Source organism: Marmota flaviventris, chromosome 17, assembly GCF_047511675.1.
Source record: "Marmota flaviventris isolate mMarFla1 chromosome 17, mMarFla1.hap1, whole genome shotgun sequence".
Classification (NCBI taxonomy): Eukaryota; Metazoa; Chordata; class Mammalia; order Rodentia; family Sciuridae; genus Marmota; species Marmota flaviventris.
The window spans coordinates 64,800,595-64,820,957 of NC_092514.1; the positions used below are offsets into that span (position 1 = coordinate 64,800,595).

At 37.0% G+C, this 20,363-nt stretch overlaps 1 protein-coding gene across 7 annotated transcripts in view; it reads right to left on the reverse strand.

Moving 5' to 3' along the window:
• Nucleotides 1-3,161: 3,161 nt before the first annotated feature.
• The window catches only part of Bptf (bromodomain PHD finger transcription factor), a 130,384-nt gene continuing 113,182 nt past the window's right edge, over nucleotides 3,162-20,363 (reverse strand). For 4 of the 7 annotated variants that reach the window (XM_027946213.2, XM_027946211.2, XM_027946212.2 and 1 more), the window contains 5 exons: nucleotides 16,441-16,778; nucleotides 12,280-12,472; nucleotides 11,180-11,264; nucleotides 8,086-8,272; nucleotides 3,162-4,077 (listed from right to left, as the gene is read on the reverse strand). In XM_027946213.2, coding sequence (XP_027802014.2) covers nucleotides 4,041-4,077; nucleotides 8,086-8,272; nucleotides 11,180-11,264; nucleotides 12,280-12,472; nucleotides 16,441-16,778 — 840 coding nt within the window. In that variant the 3' untranslated portion in view covers nucleotides 3,162-4,040. Of the gene's footprint in view, nucleotides 4,880-8,085; nucleotides 8,273-11,179; nucleotides 11,265-12,279; nucleotides 12,473-13,205; nucleotides 13,380-16,440; nucleotides 16,779-20,363 lie in introns of all 7 variants that reach the window. The other 3 variants (XM_071603203.1, XM_071603201.1, XM_071603202.1) reach the window with 2 other exon arrangements.

Below are 20,363 nucleotides of genomic sequence, written 5' to 3' on the forward strand. Positions count from 1 at the left end.
CCCTCATCAATAAAATACTCAGTTGCCTTCAAGAGTAATTCAATGGTGACCCTCCTCCAAATTAAACTGTTACTTTAGAATTCAAGGGGGAAAAAGTACTTGTTTTTTCTTTTAGTAGGGAAAGGTCTACAAGACATGAATTTTTTTCTTTTTTGGGTACTAATTTTTAAAAACTGTCCTTTGAAGGTATTATTTGGCACTGTTCATCTTAAACTTTTTTTTAAATATTGACTTTTTAGTTGTGGTTGGACACAATATTTAAAAAAAATTTTTTTTAGTTGTTGATGAACGTTTATTTTATTTATTTTGTATGTGGTGCTGAGAATCGAACCCAGTGCCTCATGCATGCTAGGCAAGCGCTCTACTACTGAGCCACAACCCCAGCCCCACAATATTTTATTTTTATGTGGTGCTAAGGATAGAACCCAGGGCCTCACACGTGCTAGGCAAGTGCTCTACTGCTGAGTCACAATCCCTGTCCCTCATCTTAAACTTTTTTTTTTTTCCAGGGCAAAACCTCGATTTCAGAACATATTTGAGCATACAAGAAGTATGTTAGATAAAGCAGGCCTTTATCATTTGAAAAATATGGCATATTTCTTTAGTAGAATTTGGTCCAAACTGGATCAAGTGGTGTGATCTTCTGAGAAATGTCTTTTTCGGTATATTTTTCTAAGTATTTAGAAGTGCCTCACTCTATTTCAAATTATTAAAAATACTTCAGCTGGCCCTTTCCCCCTAAATACTTAGAAGTCATTACTTTGCCCATGATGTATTACCATTCACAATTTAAGGACTAGAGATCTGAGAATTCTGGGGAACAGCTTTGATCAGAGAAGAGTGACTTGTAACAACAGGTAGCTCTGTCAAACTCCATCGCGTGTAGACATTTTAAAAGGTCACAGAGTTGGCTTCAATTTTTTTTTTCTTGCGGGGGGCAGTATGGGGAATTAAACCCAGGGGTGCTCTACTACTGAACTATACCCACAGCCCTTTTTATTTTGAGATAGGGTCTTGCTGAGTTGCTGAGGCTGCCCTTGATCTTGTGATCTTCCTGCCTTGGTCTCCCAAGTCTCTGGGATCACAGGGGTGTGCCAATGCACCTGGCATCAATGCACTTGGCTCTTTAATATGGGAAACACAACAAAGAAGCCAGGATTTGGCCTGCCAGGAATGAACAGGAATTGGGGAAAGAACTTTTATTTGCAGATTCTAGGAAGGTAGGTTACAAATAATGGCATGTCTCAGGGTCTCTACATAACACTCCAGGCCACTTGAAATACAAAAAAACTGTTCTACTTTAGAAAGTAGCTCCAAAAGTTCACAGTTTTTTTAAACCTACTGTAGGACATTATATACAAATCCCACATAATTTGGATAGGAAAAAAAAGCATTACCAATATTATGAAAATACATTTTGTGAAATGGTTTCCAGGATTGTAAACTTGGCAGATAGAGCATAACATTGAAAATACTTTTAGCCAAAGAAATCTGTTGATGCAAATTAAGTATATTTACAGGCCTAAAGACTGGGATAGAAACATCCTAACAGTATCACAAATATGCATTATACTACTTTGATTACTGAAAGCAAAATAGTTTAATATCTTATTGAGTAGTAGAAGCTTGTCAAAGAATACTCATAGAAAAGCAGCTTTTGAAATAAGAATGTATGTTTTTCAAAAATTACTTTGGAAAGACTAAAGCTCTATAGTTGGTAAAACTATAAAATGTCTTCATGTATTTATATGGTGATAGAAATTGCAAAAGGCTTTATATCATTATACACATATGAAATTAACATCTTCCTGGTCTCAGGATTTTCATAAAATTTACCCTTTTTTGTACAATATGGCAATGCCAACAGCTTTAGAAAATATCTCAACCAACCAATCAACCAACCAACCATTGTTTCATTAGAAACTGCACCAAATCCAATGTCAAAAACATTACTTTATTTTTCTAGGATGAAATGTCCTATTACGTACAAAAAGAATTGCTGTTTAGAATTTGCCACAATTTGTTAAAAACATAGCAATCTATTGCCTACAGGTAGGAAAGTTCTTGCCGTAACAAGTTTTAAATGATTAAGCTCATATATATTTATATATATATATATATATGTATATGAATAAATATTACAGAAATACTGTGACATGATGAGATGCAGAATAACTTTATAGTTCATTAAAATGTAGAATTCTTGCATCAGCACAGTACATACATATGTAACATTTTTTAAAAACTAAAAGGACAAAGTAACTTGTATTTAATTACTTCCATCTTAATATTTTAAGCAAAAAACTTTTGTTTTCATGTTTCCATATTGAGCAGTTAGTCTCTTTAGTTTGTAAGGATAGGTTTAAGTGATGTCTTTATGCACAAAAAGGAATGGGCTTCATCAGACAAAATTAACCCAGAACAGCCTGTCCACCTGAGCATGTAATAAGAAAGAACTGGGAACTCTATAGCAATGTCTTTCTTTTAAGAAATTGGTCTGGGAAAGATTTTGCATAGCAGGGCAACATTAAACAGAAGGAAACTAACTATAACTAACTATAACTAACAATAACTAGGTAAGTTCCAGAACTCGGTAGGACAAAGCTAATATGAATTAGTGCAAAATTAGAAAAATTTTGCAAAGCTGCATAACCCAACTTTGGCAGACATTAGAGAAGCCACTGTTACAATGCAGTAATATCATGTGTAAGGTTAGAACACTGAAAGGAACAACATGCAAAATACACCTAAATTCCAGGGTTCCATTTTCTCCCTACTCCTCACGCTTCTTTTCCTTACAAGGAACAAACAAACTCAACCAACAAACAAAAAATACAGAGGATGGGGTCATCTAAAAATGTCCTTCATATAATATAAGTAGCTATGTGTAAAGGGTCATTTGCCTGGAATCATACCAAGTACAGAGGAAAGGCAACGTGTACTGTCATATCACTCTTATCATTGGTGCAATACAACAGGATTAGCACCCTGGAGATTTTCTGACAGGGCGACAACAAACTGGGAATTATAAAACAAAGGGCCACTGCTGTCCTGGAGAAATCCATCTGATTAGAGCCTTCTGTCTTTCTCAACTGGAAGCCCCCCCACTTCCCACAGAGGATTACAGATAAACATTGCGCACATTCAAAGACACCTTCGTCTGTGGGAGAAAAATTATCTCCATTTATTTTGTTTCATATACATCCATAGTTGAATTTTAATACAAAAAGAAAAAATTAGAATCTGACAAATGTTTACAAACAAGATACCTTCAAATAGATTTTGCTCATTTTAGCCTGGTGCAGAGTAAATGACAAACTGTACTGGTATATCAAGGCAACAGAGTCTGTAGTCCAGGACCACTCAGTCCAACCTTTCTGCAAGCTTAATTTTTGTCTACCATGAATAATAAACTCATTGTTGATTCCCAGTTGTGTGTGTGTGCACATGTGTACATAGCAGCTCCTTTCATAGAAAGAAAAGACATCTAGAGGTCGTCTTGTACTTTTACCTTCAGGAATCATGATAAGATACAGGATGGATTACATGTAACCGGGGCTGGATTTTATAAGAAAAAATAATTAGCTGACAAATGAGGGCAGCAATAAAAAAGCGTCTTTTTTTTTTTTTTTCAACAATAAATAAATACAGTCAAAAGTTTTCTGTGAGACTCTAAACCAGCTTCTTCACTGAAGAGCAGACGTGGCATTTCCATGGAGTTACACTTGACCCCATAGTATCTTTTTTTTTTCTTGCTTTCTTTTTCTTTTTTTTTTTTTCAATAAACAGTTTTCCCGCTTCTGCCACAATAGTAAAACCATTTGATCTTGACAAGATAATGGTGTCGTTGACTTTGCTTTTCCCTTGACCGTTGGACAAAATTGGCCAAGAATATAATTGGACTGTTATGACCAATAAAAATGAAGTTTAGGTCAAGTCTTGTCAGGATAACCTGACTAAAAACATCTGGCTCCTTAATTTAAAATAGTTCAGACAACCAGATTCTTGCTGTGTTTTATGTTAGGTTAACACGCTGAACTTTAAGAAGCTGTAGACTGCAGTTTGTTGTTATGAGACCTACAGAATACAGAGAAAAGGGAACAATTAAGCACCCTTCATTTTTGGAAACAATGATGTTCTATGTGAATGCCAAGGCAGTCAGTCTGGGGGAAGCAGCCATGTTCTTTCACTCATCCTTGGCAAGCAAATAGAAGAGAACAATTAAATTTTTAACCTATAATATTAAAACTTTTCATTGTACACTAAACATGATAGCTCACTGGAAAAAGCCAATATTTTAAAAATATATATATATATATATGTATTTGTCTAATAAAGATTACAACATTTTTAGCCAATGGGACAAATATAGAGACATTTACAGAAGCATATCATTGTAGTAAAAGGAGTGTGTGTGTGTGTGTGTGTGTGTGTGTGTGTATGTGTCTATTTACATTGATTTGGGAAATATAAAGGGAAAATTATATTAAAAGAAGAGAAATAGAAATATTAAAATCACATTTTTTTCTATTAAAGTCCAGAAAGTCTTCTTTCTAGTTTCACAGTTTTATTCACAACTTTCATTAGTAAACCAAATTACTGTACAGTTACCAGGACTAATTCAAAGTACTTTATATTGCAATAGCAGATAAATACAGTATTCCAAGAGTTTACAATTTTAAATACATTGTTCAACATGGCTGCTAGAATAAATTTTTTAACCACTATACATCTTTTTTTAACATTAAAAAATTATATTAACTAATCTCAACTTTTGGGGGGACAATTTTGAATTATGTAATCACGTGGTACAATAAAACAGTGACCCCAACATCCAGTTCTGATTCCAGTTAAAAATTCAGACTAAAGATATCACAATCTGTAAGAAAAGAAAGAACATGGATGGTATAAATGATGAATTATATAACAAAGTGCAGTAATGAAAATGATGTGCAAACTATATTGGAGATCATAAATTAAAAATGGGGACATATGACAAAGGAAATATTGGAAATACATGATTGGCAAGTTTAATGTTTCATTCAGCTGTAAACCTCGAAATAACACAGACTCCCTAATAAGGCAGTAGTGAGTTGCCTTTACACAGCTCTTGACATGGCAATTTATTTAAGAGGAATTGAGCAAACATAAATTTAGTTTCCATACCTTTTAATGAAAATTATATAAATTTGAGTATATAAAAAGCTACATTAAATAACTAGGTGAGAAGACTACCCAAGTGGCCCCTTTGGGCTGGGGGTGTAGCCTAATGGTGCTGTAGGTGCTCAGGGCAAAGCCCTGGGTTTGAGCCCCAGCACAACAAAAGAAAGAAAGTACTAAGTGGCCCACTTGTTGCACAGACTCAGCTACTAAGCCTCCTCTCCTTCCTCAGATTTCTGTTTTGCCACTAGCTCTAGGAACACTAGGCACTATCCTCTCCTTCATCAGCAGCTGCAACCCCTCATCCTCAGGGTTCTTCCTTCAAACTTGGCAGTAAGAGTGGGATTCAAACATCCCAGCTTCTGCCTTCCAGTTACTTCCAAAGGCCTTTTCAATTTCAAAACACAATTTTTGAGAAATTTAATCAGAGGAATAACTCACTGCATGAGGTACAAATCAGAAAGCACAAGAGCAGAGGGCTTGTGATGAGAAGTCGCACTCCTCTGCCCTATCTTCAATCAACCTGAAGTCCAGGCTCCCTGAGGCCAAGTCCTTCCATCTTTTAGCTCTTTGTAGTTAGATTTCTTATACTGCTATTTTTTTTTTTTTTTAATATTTATTTTTTAGTTTTAGGTGGAAACAACATCTTTATTTTATTTTTATGTGGTGCTGAGAATCGAACCCAGTGCCTCATGCATGCTAGGTGAGCACGCTACCACTTGAGCCACATCCCCAGCCCCTATACTGCTATTTCTTGATTTTTCAACTTTATTTTGTTTAAACCCTACTATGACAAAAGAGAACTGAGCTCTCTTACCCATTTTCTCACCCTACTTTTTGAGATCAAGTTTTTTTTTTTTTAAAGAGAGAGAGGGAGACAGAGAGAGAGAGAAAATTTTTTTTAAATATTTATTTATTTTTTTAGTTTTCGGCGGATACAACATCTTTGTTTGTATGTGGTGCTGAGGATCGAACCTGGGCCGCATGCATGCCAGGCGAGCGCGCTACCGCTTGAGCCACATCCCCAGCCCGAGATCAAGTTTTATTTCCCTGTAATTATTGTATCTTTCTTTCTGTGTTTTGTCTATAGGCTGAATCTAAAAGCTGAAAATCAATGCAACGGTTTTATTATTGTCTGTGAATATCTTTCTCTGTAGCATCTAGTTTTTGCTAAGGAGGCATTCTTCTATAGCTTTTTGTTTTTCATGGAGTTTCTAATAGACTTTCTTTTTATTCCTTACATTTTTTATCTTTTAATTTTTAATTTGATCTAATTAGTACAAAATTTAACATATGAATCATTTCTTTCCCTTGACACCTCTGTCTTGGGAGAGGTCCATTCTCCTTCTCTAATTAGATGCTTGCTATATAGGCCTGCTGTACAACTGTCACCCGAGTTAGAATTCTTATACCTCTGCTTTCTTGATTTGCTCCCTTATTTTTGCTAATGCACATATATTAAAATAACGTGTTATGAAAGGGTGCTCTATAATAACATAATCAAAAAAATGTATTTATTCTGCCTCTGAAAAGATTTTTTCCTCAAATTTTTGGATGTATTCCTTCATAACTTTTAAAGTCCCATACTATAGTAGAAATGTCTGATGTCGTTCTAGTTATTATTTTTATATACTGTCTTCTGTAGAAGACCTTCTTTCATCCTAGGCATTTGGAAATTTTACAGTGAGGATAGATCTTTTTCCATTTGTCCATCTGTTTTATGTTTACAAATTGTTTTCCACTAATTCCAAGAATGTAAGTTCCATAGAGGAACTGGGTTACTATCGGGTTCTCAATAATTATTTGCTGAATGGATCTGTTTGGATTTAAAGTACTGTATCTCTCATTAGCTCAGGAAACTTGTATTAAATTTTTTTTAAAAATAAGAAATTTTATATTAATCTTTTTCCTTTTTTTTTTTTTTTTTTTTTTTTGTGGATACTGGAGATTGAACCTAGGGGTGTGCCATGACTGAACTAAATTCCCAGACCTTTTCATATTTTTGTTTGAGACAGGATCTTACTAAGTTGCCCAGGCTGTCTTTGAGCTTGAGATCCTCTTGCCTTGGCCTCCTAAGTAGCTGGGATTTTAGGCACCCAGGTTCAGAATGTTGATTTTTACGCTTGGTATGGAATCACTCAGGAGTTCCATTAGATAATATATAGATGTCTAGGCCCCAACCCAGCCAATCTGAAATGTCCAGGGATGATCAAGCTGGCAGCTTGGTGAATGCGGTACAAGTAAGTAATGAATCTCAAGGCTACAGAATGGTGGCAGTTATCATAAGAAAGGAAACCAGGCCTCCATGGGAAGGAAGAAGATCATGGGCTGAGAAAGGGGTTGAGGTTCAGAAACAGATGAGCATGAAGGTAAAGTTAAGTGACTTTCATACAAAGTTGCTCAATGATTTTATGTCATCCGAGGTTTGAGGAAAGGCCCATGGATTTAAAGTCTAGTTTTACCTACAGAACACACATCCAGAGAAACAGAACATTTTATGATTTCAAAGACAGAGCACACATAAATCAAGGATAAAGTGCTTAAATCCCCCCTCTGGTCTTCCCTTAGAAGGGTCAATCCCATATAGGATACAAACTTAGGGAAAGCAAGAGCTCTGCCTGCCTATGCACATCCCCATGGCACTTAGGATGGCATCTTGCATTTTGGGAGCATGAAGTAAATACTTTTGAATTTAAAAAGACTCAATTTTTAAGCATATCAAAAACAGACCCAGAAATTTCTCACAGCGGAGTCTGTCCACTTGTCCCTAAGAGTATATCATAATGTGAAGTCTTGCTTTTTTTTTTTTTAATTTTGACTTTAAGGTTCAAATTTCCCATAAACTGTATTAGCCATATTTATTAGATGGGACAGTGTAGAGTTTGAGGAGGTAAATTAATTCAGAAACTGAACATATGTGCTTACCTGCTAGCCTTGAATCCTTTCAATTTCTGTACAAAGAATGATTCAAGAACTTCTGCACACTGGTAAAAAGGGGAGTCACTTGGATTGTAGTAACGACAGTTATCAAAAATTTTGGTCATATCTGCCACAAATTCCGTCAGCTTTTCATAATATCGTCTTTGTACTCTTTCCTCCATGGTGGCAAGGTCTTCAAAACATAAAATGGAAACAAGTTTCAAAGCTTTAAGGTTTTTTCCAATATGAATACATCCTGTAGTTCTGACCAATTAGAATGTATATCTACTGTTCAAACAGTCCTGGAAAAAACTGCTTTATCACTGGAGATTATTTTGTAATTCATGAAAAATGTACCAGCACCTTTTCAAAATTTTTTTTCTTTTATTTATTTAATGTGGTGCTGAGGATCAAATCCAGTGCCTCAGGCATGCGAGGCAAGCACTCAGCCACTGAAGTACAACTCTAGCCCCCTAAAATTTTGTTTTTGATTGAGGTTCTAAAATAGAAATCCTGGTTGTTGTTAAGAAGGTTCTTGTGCTTTTAATTAACTACATAGAACAGCTCTTCATTTAATTGGTTTAAGGTAAAGGAAGCCACACCAACAAGGATCTATGCATATTTAAGTATAATAAAGTCTCACATGCAAACAAGTACAGTGTCTACACAAAGAGAAGTGGGAATCTAGAATTATGAGTAAAATCTCTGTACTAGTGGTTTTATGATTCTGTATTAGACAAATAATATCATTCTTTATGCAATTTCATTGCTGCCTTATAACAAGTGATACTAACTTACCATTCATATCAGTATTAATATAAACGTATCTACTAAAAATAAATGCAAGGGAAAATATTAGCTGATATGAATAATCCTATCAGCTTATAATTAATAGTTCAGGCAGAATGCAGCAATAAGTGTCATCGAAGTGGTAGACAGGTATGACGTTTAGTTTCAGGATGGGAGCTGGTTACCAGACTTTCAGTTGCACCTGCGACCTCCAGGGAGGAGAAAGGAGTTGAAGGTTAAGCTGATCACTGATGGTCAGTGATGCCTATGCAGTGAAGCACTCATAAAAATCCCAAAGGACTAGGTTTCGGGAGAATCCAGATAGCTGAGGATGGGCAGGTTCCTCGAGATGGTGCCCCAGAGGCAACACGGAAATCTGTGTCCCTTCCCTATACGTTGTCCTGTCTAGTGTTCATCTCTATCCTTTAAAACAAACTAGTAGACATAAATGTTTCCTGAATTCTAAGAATCACTGTAGCAAAGTAAGGGAACTGAGGAAGGTATGGTGGGAACCCCAATTTACAGTCTGAAATGTAACATCCTGAATGACCTCTGGTAATGAGCCAATGTTACAATTTTTAATTTCTGCTATTAGGACAATGAAAGTGTTTCTGTAGCTCTTCATGTCTTTACTACCAGTCTCAAATTTTTTTCTGTGTTTGTTTTGCCTATTTTTCGAGACATTTATATTATTGTCATTATTACTGAAAGAGTTATTTTTTATAGCTGGGCATAGTGGCACACACCTGTAATCTCAGCAACTTTGGAGGCTGAGGCAGGAGCATTGCATGTTCAAGACCAGCCTCAACAACTTGGTAAGATCCTGCCTCAAAATAAATAAAAAATAAATAAAAAGCTGGCTCAGTGGTAAAACACTTCTGGGTTTGATTCCCAGTGCCAACCCATAAACCAAAAGCTATTGCTGATTTTTCCTGTTGGTTCCTGCACACTCCAGAGGAAACTACTACTTTCAATTTAGTTTGTATCAGTCCAGACATTTCTAAACACATTCATGTACTTTTAACACACAATTGTTTACTGCTTAAAACCTAGGTACTGTTTGATAATGTTCTCTTCCTCTAACAACATGTCTTGAGAGCTATATTGTCTTCATGTACCTACAGAAGAGATGATATTATGAAGCATATATATAACAAAACTGAGAGAGGAAAAGAACAGAAAAACAACCTAGTTCTTCAAGAAAAGAATTCTGATTAAAAAGTTAAGGTATATTTAATTAAATACTAAACTACTGCTCTGAAAATGACTGACTCAGGAATACATTTGCATTTACTCTTGGATTCCCTGTCTCTTTTTCTATTTCCTAAATTTTTTACAATTAGTATGTATTATTTTTATTAGAATTTATTAATGTATTTTAGCAAACAATCCCGGATTTCTTCTCAAAGACTACATGAACCCAAAGTATGTTCAGTGTTTAACCCCTTTAATCTGACATTCAAGAGCATGGAGGTAACCGGCAAAGAATTCCCAGTGGTGTCGGTCCTCTCGGTTTGTGTGATCTGATGTTCACACCGTGGTGAAACTGCCTAATGCATCCTCCTCATCAAGCAACAGGCGACTGTGCTCATCTTATCAGAGACAGTTCTAACCAAGTCCCACTGCTTCTTCTTGACTTTCCCTCTTTTAAGTGGCCACCAAACACAAACCCTTCCCATTTAGAAAATGCTTCAATGGCTTTGGAGCACAATTTTTCCATCAGCTGAAACTAATCCTTTGGCAGCTTTTTATCTATTATAATTTTTGTAATCTCTTTTAGAAATTCATTACTTTTTAATAATCACTTGTAGCTGTTTGTCTTAATACAGTCAGTTATAGCTACTATTTATTGTCATTTTTTATGAGAAATTAATCTATATTCTCTTGCATCTCTATTGCAGGTCTATCAACTTTGCTCTCCTTCAGGAAAATGTGAGGAAGAGGTGACAGCAAAGGAGGAGAAGGTTAGACATTTATTCTTTCATACAGCTGCATAATACTCCACTCACATCATTGAATTTTGTTACTCCTCTGCTGATGGTCATTCATTTCATTTCCAGTGCTTTCACAATTGTAAGCACTGTTGTAATGAATAAGCATTTGTGCATACATAAATCCTAAGAAATGAAATTGCTGGGTTCAAGGGCAAACACGTTTAAGCTTGCCAATTTACCCTTTAGAGTGACCATACCAATTTATACTCCCACCACCCTTGCTCAAGATATCCTCATGATGTACGAACTTTATATGGATATTAAAACTATTTATTGAGATTTCCAGAAAAAACTTCATATCCTACTCAGGTACTTACCCATAGGTTCCTTAATAACACCATAATAATCTGGTGCATCATTAGGGTCTACTGGTTCAAGGAAAGGCCAGGCCATCTTATGAGCCTATAATAAAAAATAGGTTATCATTACTGTCAGGTAGGAATACTAATTTTATTTCAGTTTCTCAGGTGAATTACCATACCAAAAAATCCTTAAATTGTAAAAGTCAGTTTTGAATTTGAGATGAAATTATTGAGATCAGATGATTTCCACTCTAGTCACAAGTTACCTAAGATGAGCACACTCTATAATAATGGCTCTCAAAGCTGGTGGGAGGACCTTGGTGGTGCGTGTGGGGAGACCACTAGCTTGGGAGTCATGACATCTGTGCTCTGGCTTCTGCATGATGACCTGCCAGTGGAGTGATGCTGGCACGCAATCACTTGTGTAAAGCTGGGGTGGATGGGTTCAAAGTGTTGAATGGTTACCACTGCTGGGTAATGAGGTGGTAAAGATGTGACGTTAAACAACATTCAACCACATATCGAGTCTCTGATTCTCCTTTCAGCTCTTCCAATTTCTGTGATTCTGATTACAACAGAAGAAAAGTTTCAATCTGATGCTCTGTATACTCATACTTCTCCAGTACTCCCTAATCTTGTAAACCATGGAGATCTCCCCCTACTTTTTTTTTTTTAAACAAGGGAATGGGGGATAACTAGAATTTAACCAAATTCTTCCCAACCTATGGCCATGACATAAAACTTTGTTGAAGAACTGAATTTAAGGGGCTGAGGTTGTGGCTCAGAGGTAGAGTGCTTGCCTGGCATGTGTGGGGCGCTGGGTTAGATCCTCAGCAGAATATAAAAAGAATAGAATTTACGTTAAAAACAAGTTAGCTGTTTTAACTAAGAGTGTTAGCTAAACATCAGCTGAGATGGGATGCAGATACGGGAACCGTGGGGAAGCTCATGCCATTGACATGTGGAAGACTGACATCCATCAGGCTCTTCACTCCAAGAGCTGGGAGTCAGCAAACAGCCACGAACCAGAAGATCAAAAGTTCAAACCCTAGAAATGTTTCCAAAGTCATGCAGGTTGGTTCCATTTTCCAACGCTGGGCGCAGTGGCTTCTCACCTGTAAGGAACGCAGCACCCTCTTCAAGCCCTCATAATCTTTCTCGGTGAGTGGCGTGAGCACTGTCATGGCATCCTCTGTCGACTGGCACTGTGGACAGACATACTCATCAATGAGCTCTGCCTCACTTTGCAAGATGCCAACACAGCGCCCATGGTACCAATTCTGACACCGATCACAGCCAATATAAAATCTGTAAGATCCGAAATGGAAATGTGAGACCAAAACACATGGGATAACATTGGTTCTAATTTACTTTTAAAAACAATAAAACATGCAAGCGAAAATGTGCTAAACCCTGGGGTATAAAATAATTTTAGTATTATGGTTGTTTTAAAACTCTTGAGATTGACATTCCAATGTGTTAATTTACTATTTCTGATGTTAAGAACAAGCAGTAAAAGTTTATTAAGAGAACTGTGTAATATTGAAGAACCAATTTGAAGAAAAATATAAAACATTTAATTGATTTTAAATCTCAAAACAAAATAAAACACAAAATCTTTCAACTAGTACCATATCAAATGGGTGTTCAAAATCCTATAAGCTAATAACAGAGTCTCAGAGCTTGTACCCAAATTAGCATTTCTAACCTACAATAAACCACCATATCAAACACTGATAAAGTCCAAACAAATCAGGCTATTTTAATCTCATTAATTTCTATGTTACATATTGAAGAATCAAATCTGCCATTAAACCACATTTTCCCCAATGCATCTCAAGCATTCACTATGAAGCAACATAAATTTCAAAGGGGAGGTAAAGAGGGAAAAATAGAAAAAAAAATTGGAAAGGAATTTGTATTGTAAGTGTATAATATATGCAGCAAAATATCTTGCTTTTTATTTTAAAATAAATAAATAACCAGTCAGAGCAATTTGGCTTCCTAAGTTATTAAATATGATGGTCTTATCAGAACTCACTGTGACTCATCATAAGGTGTTCTGCAGATACAGTACAATTCCTCACTGCTGCCCTCTTGTGCCCGTTTACAATCATTACAGATGTACACATCCATTTTCTTAGCCTCCTTTTCTGTGATGCCAACACATTCTCCATGATACCAGTTAGTACAAAGATCACAGCCAATATAGAACCTAAAAGTATTCACAATGAAAATGACAATGTAATTGTCATTTTGAGCTGCATGGTACTTAAATCTGTCTTCCCGGCCCTGATTCACTTTTCTTACAGGATAACTTTCTGCAATGAGTCAGCTAAACACCCTAAATCCAACCATGCTAACCCTGGCAAGCTACAGCATCTGACACTGTATCAAGTGTGAAAACATAAGGTCACTCACATCAATTTCAACAAGCACACTGTTTAGTGAAATATGGGTCTTTAAAAACATACTGGAATTTGAAAAAATAAACAACACACTGATGGTAATGTCTTCCTCTTAATGAATGTGTGTAAAACTAAAACAGGCACAAAAACCAAAGCCAAAGAATCGAAGACTTACATCTGTCAAACCTATTCCACAGAAGCCATTTCAATATCAGGGCTATTTCTTAGATAGGTTTGAAAATGTATCTCACAATTTAAATTTGAAAACAAAGCAAAGCGCAAACACCAAGTAAAAGTTACACTACAAGGAACATGCAAGGTCAGCCAGGTGCAGAAGATAAATGGTCAAAACATGATATGAAGAAGAAAACTAAAAAGGTACATGTAGTAATTCACTTTTTGCCAAGTTTCCTAAATAAATGTTGGCATTAATCTAATTAAAAGTCACCTTTCATAAAAGATGACTTGGGCCAGTTCTGCAGTTAATACAATGTATGTGACTATGTGCAGAGCTCCTGGTTAGTTAACTGGTAAGGAGTGCTGAAGGAACTGCTTGCTTCAACTCAAAACCAGGGACACACAGCAGGGAGAATGATGTAGAACAGTTATGTGGAAGCTGAGGAGGCCCTACGGTATCTGGCAAGCTGAGGCTGTATGGGTATGTAACGGTAGGCAACCTCAAGGTTTTGTAATTAGGCACCCTAATGACAAACATCAAAGTGTCTCTAACAAAGTGTTGACAGGCGCTCTGCTGCAACGCCATGCCAAAGTCAGTTAATGTGAGTCACAGAGAACCAGACTGGCCGTGCTGACACCACTGACAACCTTTCTTTCTACCAAGACATTTCTTGGTAAATTCACCTAGAAGAGTGGAAATGGGTCTTCAAGTTTCAAACTGACCTGCTTCACAAATACGAGGGAATAACACGCAGCTGTGTGGCTTATCCTATTACCAGAAATACCTTCTGAGGCATTTCTCTATGTTGTCTCTTCAATGTGGTAGGCTATCTGTTCTCCAAGTAAGATCAGGACTTGAATTTCAACTTTCTTTTCAGTAATAGGGAATGTACCTAGGGGTACTTTACCACTGAGCTACATCCCCAACCCTTTTAATTTTTTGAGACAAGGTCTGGCTAAATTGCCCAGACTGGTCTCAAACTGCCACACTTGCCTTAGACTCCTGAGTAGCTGGGATTACAGGCTATGCATGAATTTCAATTTTTAGTTACTTTCACTAGATTCTCAAACCAGGGAGGTTTGAGAAATTAGGAAATACTCCTTAAAAAAAAAAAAAAACTTATTCCAACTAGAACAGGGAATGAACAAACCAGGTATACTGAAATGTTAATGATGACAAACTAAAAAATATGAAATATCCACAAAATAATGAGGCAATCTCAGTAGAATGAGCACACGTACATGTGCACCTCATTTTATGCAACTCAGTTATCCCAAAAAAATTGTGTATGAAATTAATTTCTATGATTTGAATATTTTAAACAGGCCAAAGAACCCTTATTATTTAAAGAAATTCCATAAGCAGATCTTTTTATAAAGAAAGTAACTCATGTTCTGTTTTGTTGAGGGAATCATTTAGTAGGTTTTGCTTAAAGTGAGGCACACTTATACCAAACGGAGGGAAAAATCAGTTAATAGTGTTCCACTTTATAGACTATGTATAATTTCTAATGAGGTACGACAATGAAAAGTGAAGATGCCTAAACTGAAGTGTATTTAACTCAACACAAAAGTGTTCATCTGGTGTTGGCGGACAGATGACAACGCAGCCCAGCAGCACTGCAGCAGCCACAGTGCTGTCACCCAGTCATCATTAAGAGACCACTGTCTATCCTACATATTGGTCAGACACCCACTTAAGGTAGACATTATTAAACAATTCTAATTCTAAATGATCATTTTTTTTTAAAGCATAATCAAACTTTTTGGCACTGTAAAAAAAAAATACTGTGGTTAATTGTAGCTTTAAAAACTGGCTTATGTTTTAATGTTCAAAATAAAAATTAAATATTTAATGATAGTAATGACAAAAAAAGAAAAACTAAATTTATCGATTTCTGTCTCTAAAGTCTTGCTTATATTATCAAATACAAGTCACCCTACTGTCAAAAACAGCTTCCAGCTGCCATGGTTATCAAATTTTTGAGTCTTATGCTTGAAGAATGGGTAAAAGAAACATTTTTTGTTTTTTTTTTTAGACGGGGTCTCTACTGCCCAGGCTGGTCTTGAGCTCCTGGACTCAAGGGATCTTCCCAGCTCAGCCTCCTGAGTCTTGGGTGCAGGCAAGTGCCACCATACTCAGCTTTAAAAGGAACTTTTCTTTTATAAAATTTTCTGACTTTTGTTCTCAATAAGGTGTTTGGAACTTTGACAAAAATTTTATGTTGTAGAATTCCAATATTTTAAAAAAAGGAGAATTGCTTAAAAGAAAAAAATAAAAAAAAAGGGAACCACTCAAATTTGAAGCCTCTTGAACCAGTCATATTCAGACTCCAGAAAGGACCTTCTTGGTTCTGGGCATCGATAGTAATACACTTCCTCCAAAAGATTACTGATGGATTTGGAGTTAATTCAGAGCAAATAGGAGGAAGCAAAGGAGCAACAAAAAGCTCGTTTTTGACAGAAAAGAATATAACGAAGGACACAAGACTCATAAACGAGAAATAGCAAATTTTACTTTACTAGTGTCAGAGTTAAAATATCATATGTAAGATCAGAGAGGAAACATTATTATCCTTACAATCGATTATTTTCATTTATAGTGTTACCAATACACACATTTTCTTCAAAACTGTCAATTTAACAGCTAAACTTTAAAGAATAGAAACTAGAGTTCAAAAATCTACTCACTTAGATTCATCATAAGGCGTTTTACAGATACAGTAAAGCTTTGTGTCCTTCTTCGTTTCCTTTGAGGTAGTAGAAATCATTTTCTTCTTCTTGGACTTTGAGCTGGAGTCTCTCTCCTCTTCCCGCTTCCTTTTCTGGGAAGCTGCAGGCAGTGGGGGCGTGGGGAGCAAGGCCGAGTGCTGCTGCTGCGGAGGGGGCGCTGCGGGAGGTGAGGGTGGAGGGGCTGGGGGTGCTGTGGCCACCGATGCTGGCGGAGAGGGTGCTGCCACTGCACTGGCCTGCACAGCCTGCATCATTTCCTTCTCCTTCTTCATTTTCAGATCTCTCCTCAGCTCTTCCTGTTGTCAATTAAAGACAACGTAAGAGGATCGTTAGAATTATGTATAGGCATGACCTAGCCAGGTGGTGCTACATGACCCCACTTCTGCAATAGCTCAAGTTCAGTCTGATGTGACAGTTTCAGTAATTCTAAGAGTCTTCTTGCTATATCTTAAGCCCAGAAATACAAAACAAAGAAAGCTACTAGGAGGGAAATCAGAAAGATAAGCAAATGCCTAGAAAGAACGCCCCCACCAGCCAGCCCTTGTCCTGTCCAGGTACTCAGTGGTTGCTTAAGGTATTGTGTTTTTTATCTGTACGCATTCTTGTCCTTACAGGGAGACAGAATGTGGACAGAACATGAGACTCAAATGCACTCTGATCAGCACAAAGTGAATGAGATTGAATGAGCTCACTTAAGATCCAGGGAAGCTAAAAACAAAAGATGCTGTTTTTGCAGTATGAGTTTTGCCATGAATTAAAATCTTGACTTTTTCACATGAAACATTACTCCCTGCACACAACTCTGCTGTCCAGGATGAAGAGTAAAGCAAATTATGTTACCCAGAGAAAAGACCACTGCAATCAGCAACTACAAAAACACAGCGCAAATAACCACAGCCATGAACAAGAAAATCCTTTAAAATCTGAGACATTTATAAATTTCCACAATAATTTAAAATATCAAAAACACTCTGAACACATTTTTTGTTGTTTTCCTTTAAAAAACTTTTAGGCTTTCAGGTCAACAACTTAGATAGCTCACATTTCTTTTTTCTTTCTTTCTTTTTTTAAAAATATTTTTTAGTTGTAGATGGACACGATACCTTTATTTTATTTATTTTTATGTGGTGCTGAGGATGGAACCCAGAGCCTCACATGTCCCAGACAAGCGCTCTGCCACTGAGTCACACCCCCAGTCCTAGATAACTCACATTTACTTTGAAAATTTTTCTACAGAAGCCTGAATGACTTTTTCCCTCCTTAAAAAAAAAAAAAAAAAACTATCGCATTGATCTTAGAGCTATACTGAGATGAATTATTCTTTTAAAAATACTAATAAATGTTTGAGGTTATTCTAGGTATTAAAGGTTTACAGAGTGGGAGACTCTTGAATCTCTTATTCATGATGGAATAGTTGAGAAGCGCAGAAAGCCCAACACTGACTCGCAGTGGCTGTATGTTGTTCATTACTTCTTCTGTTCCCATTTTTTGCTATTATAGTAATTTTGCTTAAATTCTAAAGACACAGACTAGCTTCCCCAGAGCAAAATGAACAAAAGAAGGTGCTCTAACTGGTAATTTAAATGAATTCCTGGATTTACAGAAGTTTTATAGATTTTAAAACAAACACTTTGCCATGTACGGTGGTGCACACCTGCAATCCTAGCTACTCAGGAGGCTGAGGTGGGAGAATTCAAGTTTGAGGCCAGCCTCAGCAACTTAAGAGAGATCATGTCTCAAAAGTAAAAAATAAAAAGGGCTGGGGAGTAATCAGTTGTGTAAGTGTCCCTGGGTTAAACCCCCAGTACTATTCAAATAAAAAACAAATAAGTAAGAAAAAATAAAGCAGAGACATCATGAAAAGAGAGGTCTATAAGAAAGGAAGGAAGGGAGGGAGGGAGCAAGAGAGGGAGGGAGGAAAAGGAAAGAGGGAGGGAGGGAGTTAGTTTCAAGGATTTCCCTGAAGAAAAGGTCCATGAGTCTGGGAAAAACAACACAGCAATCTACCCTGTACTTTTTACCTCTGCGCACCACCTGCCTCCACGCCCTAAGGTACATTAGTAACAATCATGATGTTAGTACCTTGGGAAGCTAAAATACACAGGAAAACTCCATCAAATAAAACTGCATGGTTTATGCAATGAATCCATTTTCTCTGGAGAGTCTAGAGACAGTCTGGAAGTGAGAACATAAGTGGTGTGGCTAACTCAACAAACCTTCTGTATTTAAAAAGACAGAAAAAATGTACTTGAGATTAATTGTCTAAACTTACATAAACTCGGCAACAAAATATTAAGAAGAGCAAATACTTATGCCTGAATAAAACAGAGACAACTCGCTGGACAGGGACACGTAAACTAAGCAGGGATAAAACTGTAGGCCTGTTGGGCTCCAGGTTCAGAACCAGGAAGTGGCACCCAATCCACAGCAGGGAACAGGCCCTAAAAATGCCTCCTGGGACTGGATGCTGTGAGCAGGCTTCCTGCTGGAAGCCAAAGTTGGCAGAGTGAGCCTGGGCTTCAAGGGAGGAAGCAAAAGCCCAACTCCTCTGACTCAGGATGAGCCTGCAACACTCAAATATTTGCCAAAAAATGAAAACAGGTTACCTATGAAAAAAGGCAACCAACAAAATCAATAGCAGAACCTAAATTTACTTACTGCAAATAAAATTAATTTTATAAAACAAACTGACAAAAATTTACATGTGGCCAGGCGCAGTGGCCACCCGTGCCTGCTATCCCAGGGACTTGGGAGGCTAAGGTAGGAGAATCACGAGTTCAAAGCCAGCCTCAGCAATGTTGAGGCACTAAGCAACTCAGTGAGACCCTGTCTCTAAATAAAGTACAAAATAGGGCTGGGGATGTGGTTCAGTGGTTGAGAGCCCGAGTTGAATCCCTGGTATCAGGAAGAAAAAAAAAAAAAAATTACATGTGTCTACCACATTTGAAGAGCTAAATAAAGATTTGAGTTCTGTCAAAGATAAACAATAAATATTTTATCAAAAACACAAGTAGGGGCTGGGGTTGTAGCTCAGTGGTAGAGGACTTGCCTAGCAGGTGGGAGGCACTGGGGTTCGATCCTCAGCATCACATAAAAATAAATAAATAAAATAAAGGAATTGTTATCCACCTATAGCTAAAGGGAAAAAAATTTAAAAAAAAGAAAGAAAGAAAGAAAAAAGAAAAACACAAGCAGAGTTGGAAAGGCAGAGGAATAAAAAAGACAAAGCACGGGATTTGTTGGATGGCAAGAACTATTCTCTTTGATACCTATAATGGGGGACACGAAACATGCATTTTTCCAAGCCTTTTTTAAAACTTTGAGACAGGGTCTCCCTAAGTTGTTTAGGACCTGGCTCAGCTACTGAGTTGCTGGGATTATAGGTGTAGTCCACCAACCCAGCTGCACCTTAAATTTTAATACTAGTTGTATGAATCAACATCACACTAATTACACTGTTTTGTAACATACTTTTTTTTTTTTTTTTTGATACTGGGGATTGAACTCAGGGGCACTCAACCATTGAGCCTCATCCCCAGCCCTATTTTGTATTTTATTTAGAGACAGGGTCTCACTGAGTGGCTTAGTGCCTCAAAGTTGCTGAGGCTGGCTTTGAACTCACAATCCTCCTGTGTCAGCCTCCAGGGCCACTGGGATTACAGGAGTGTGCCACCGCACCCAGCAGGATCTTAAGTTCAACACTAACCTAGGTAATTCAGTGAGATTCTTCCTCAAAAAAAAAAAAAAAGGGGGGGGGGATGGGGGCTGTGACCATGGCTAAGTGGTTGAGAGCCCTGGGTTCAACTGCCAGTATGAAAAAGGAAAAAAAAAAAACAATTAAGAAACTTGGGGTTTCAATGTAATACTCAAGTCACACATAA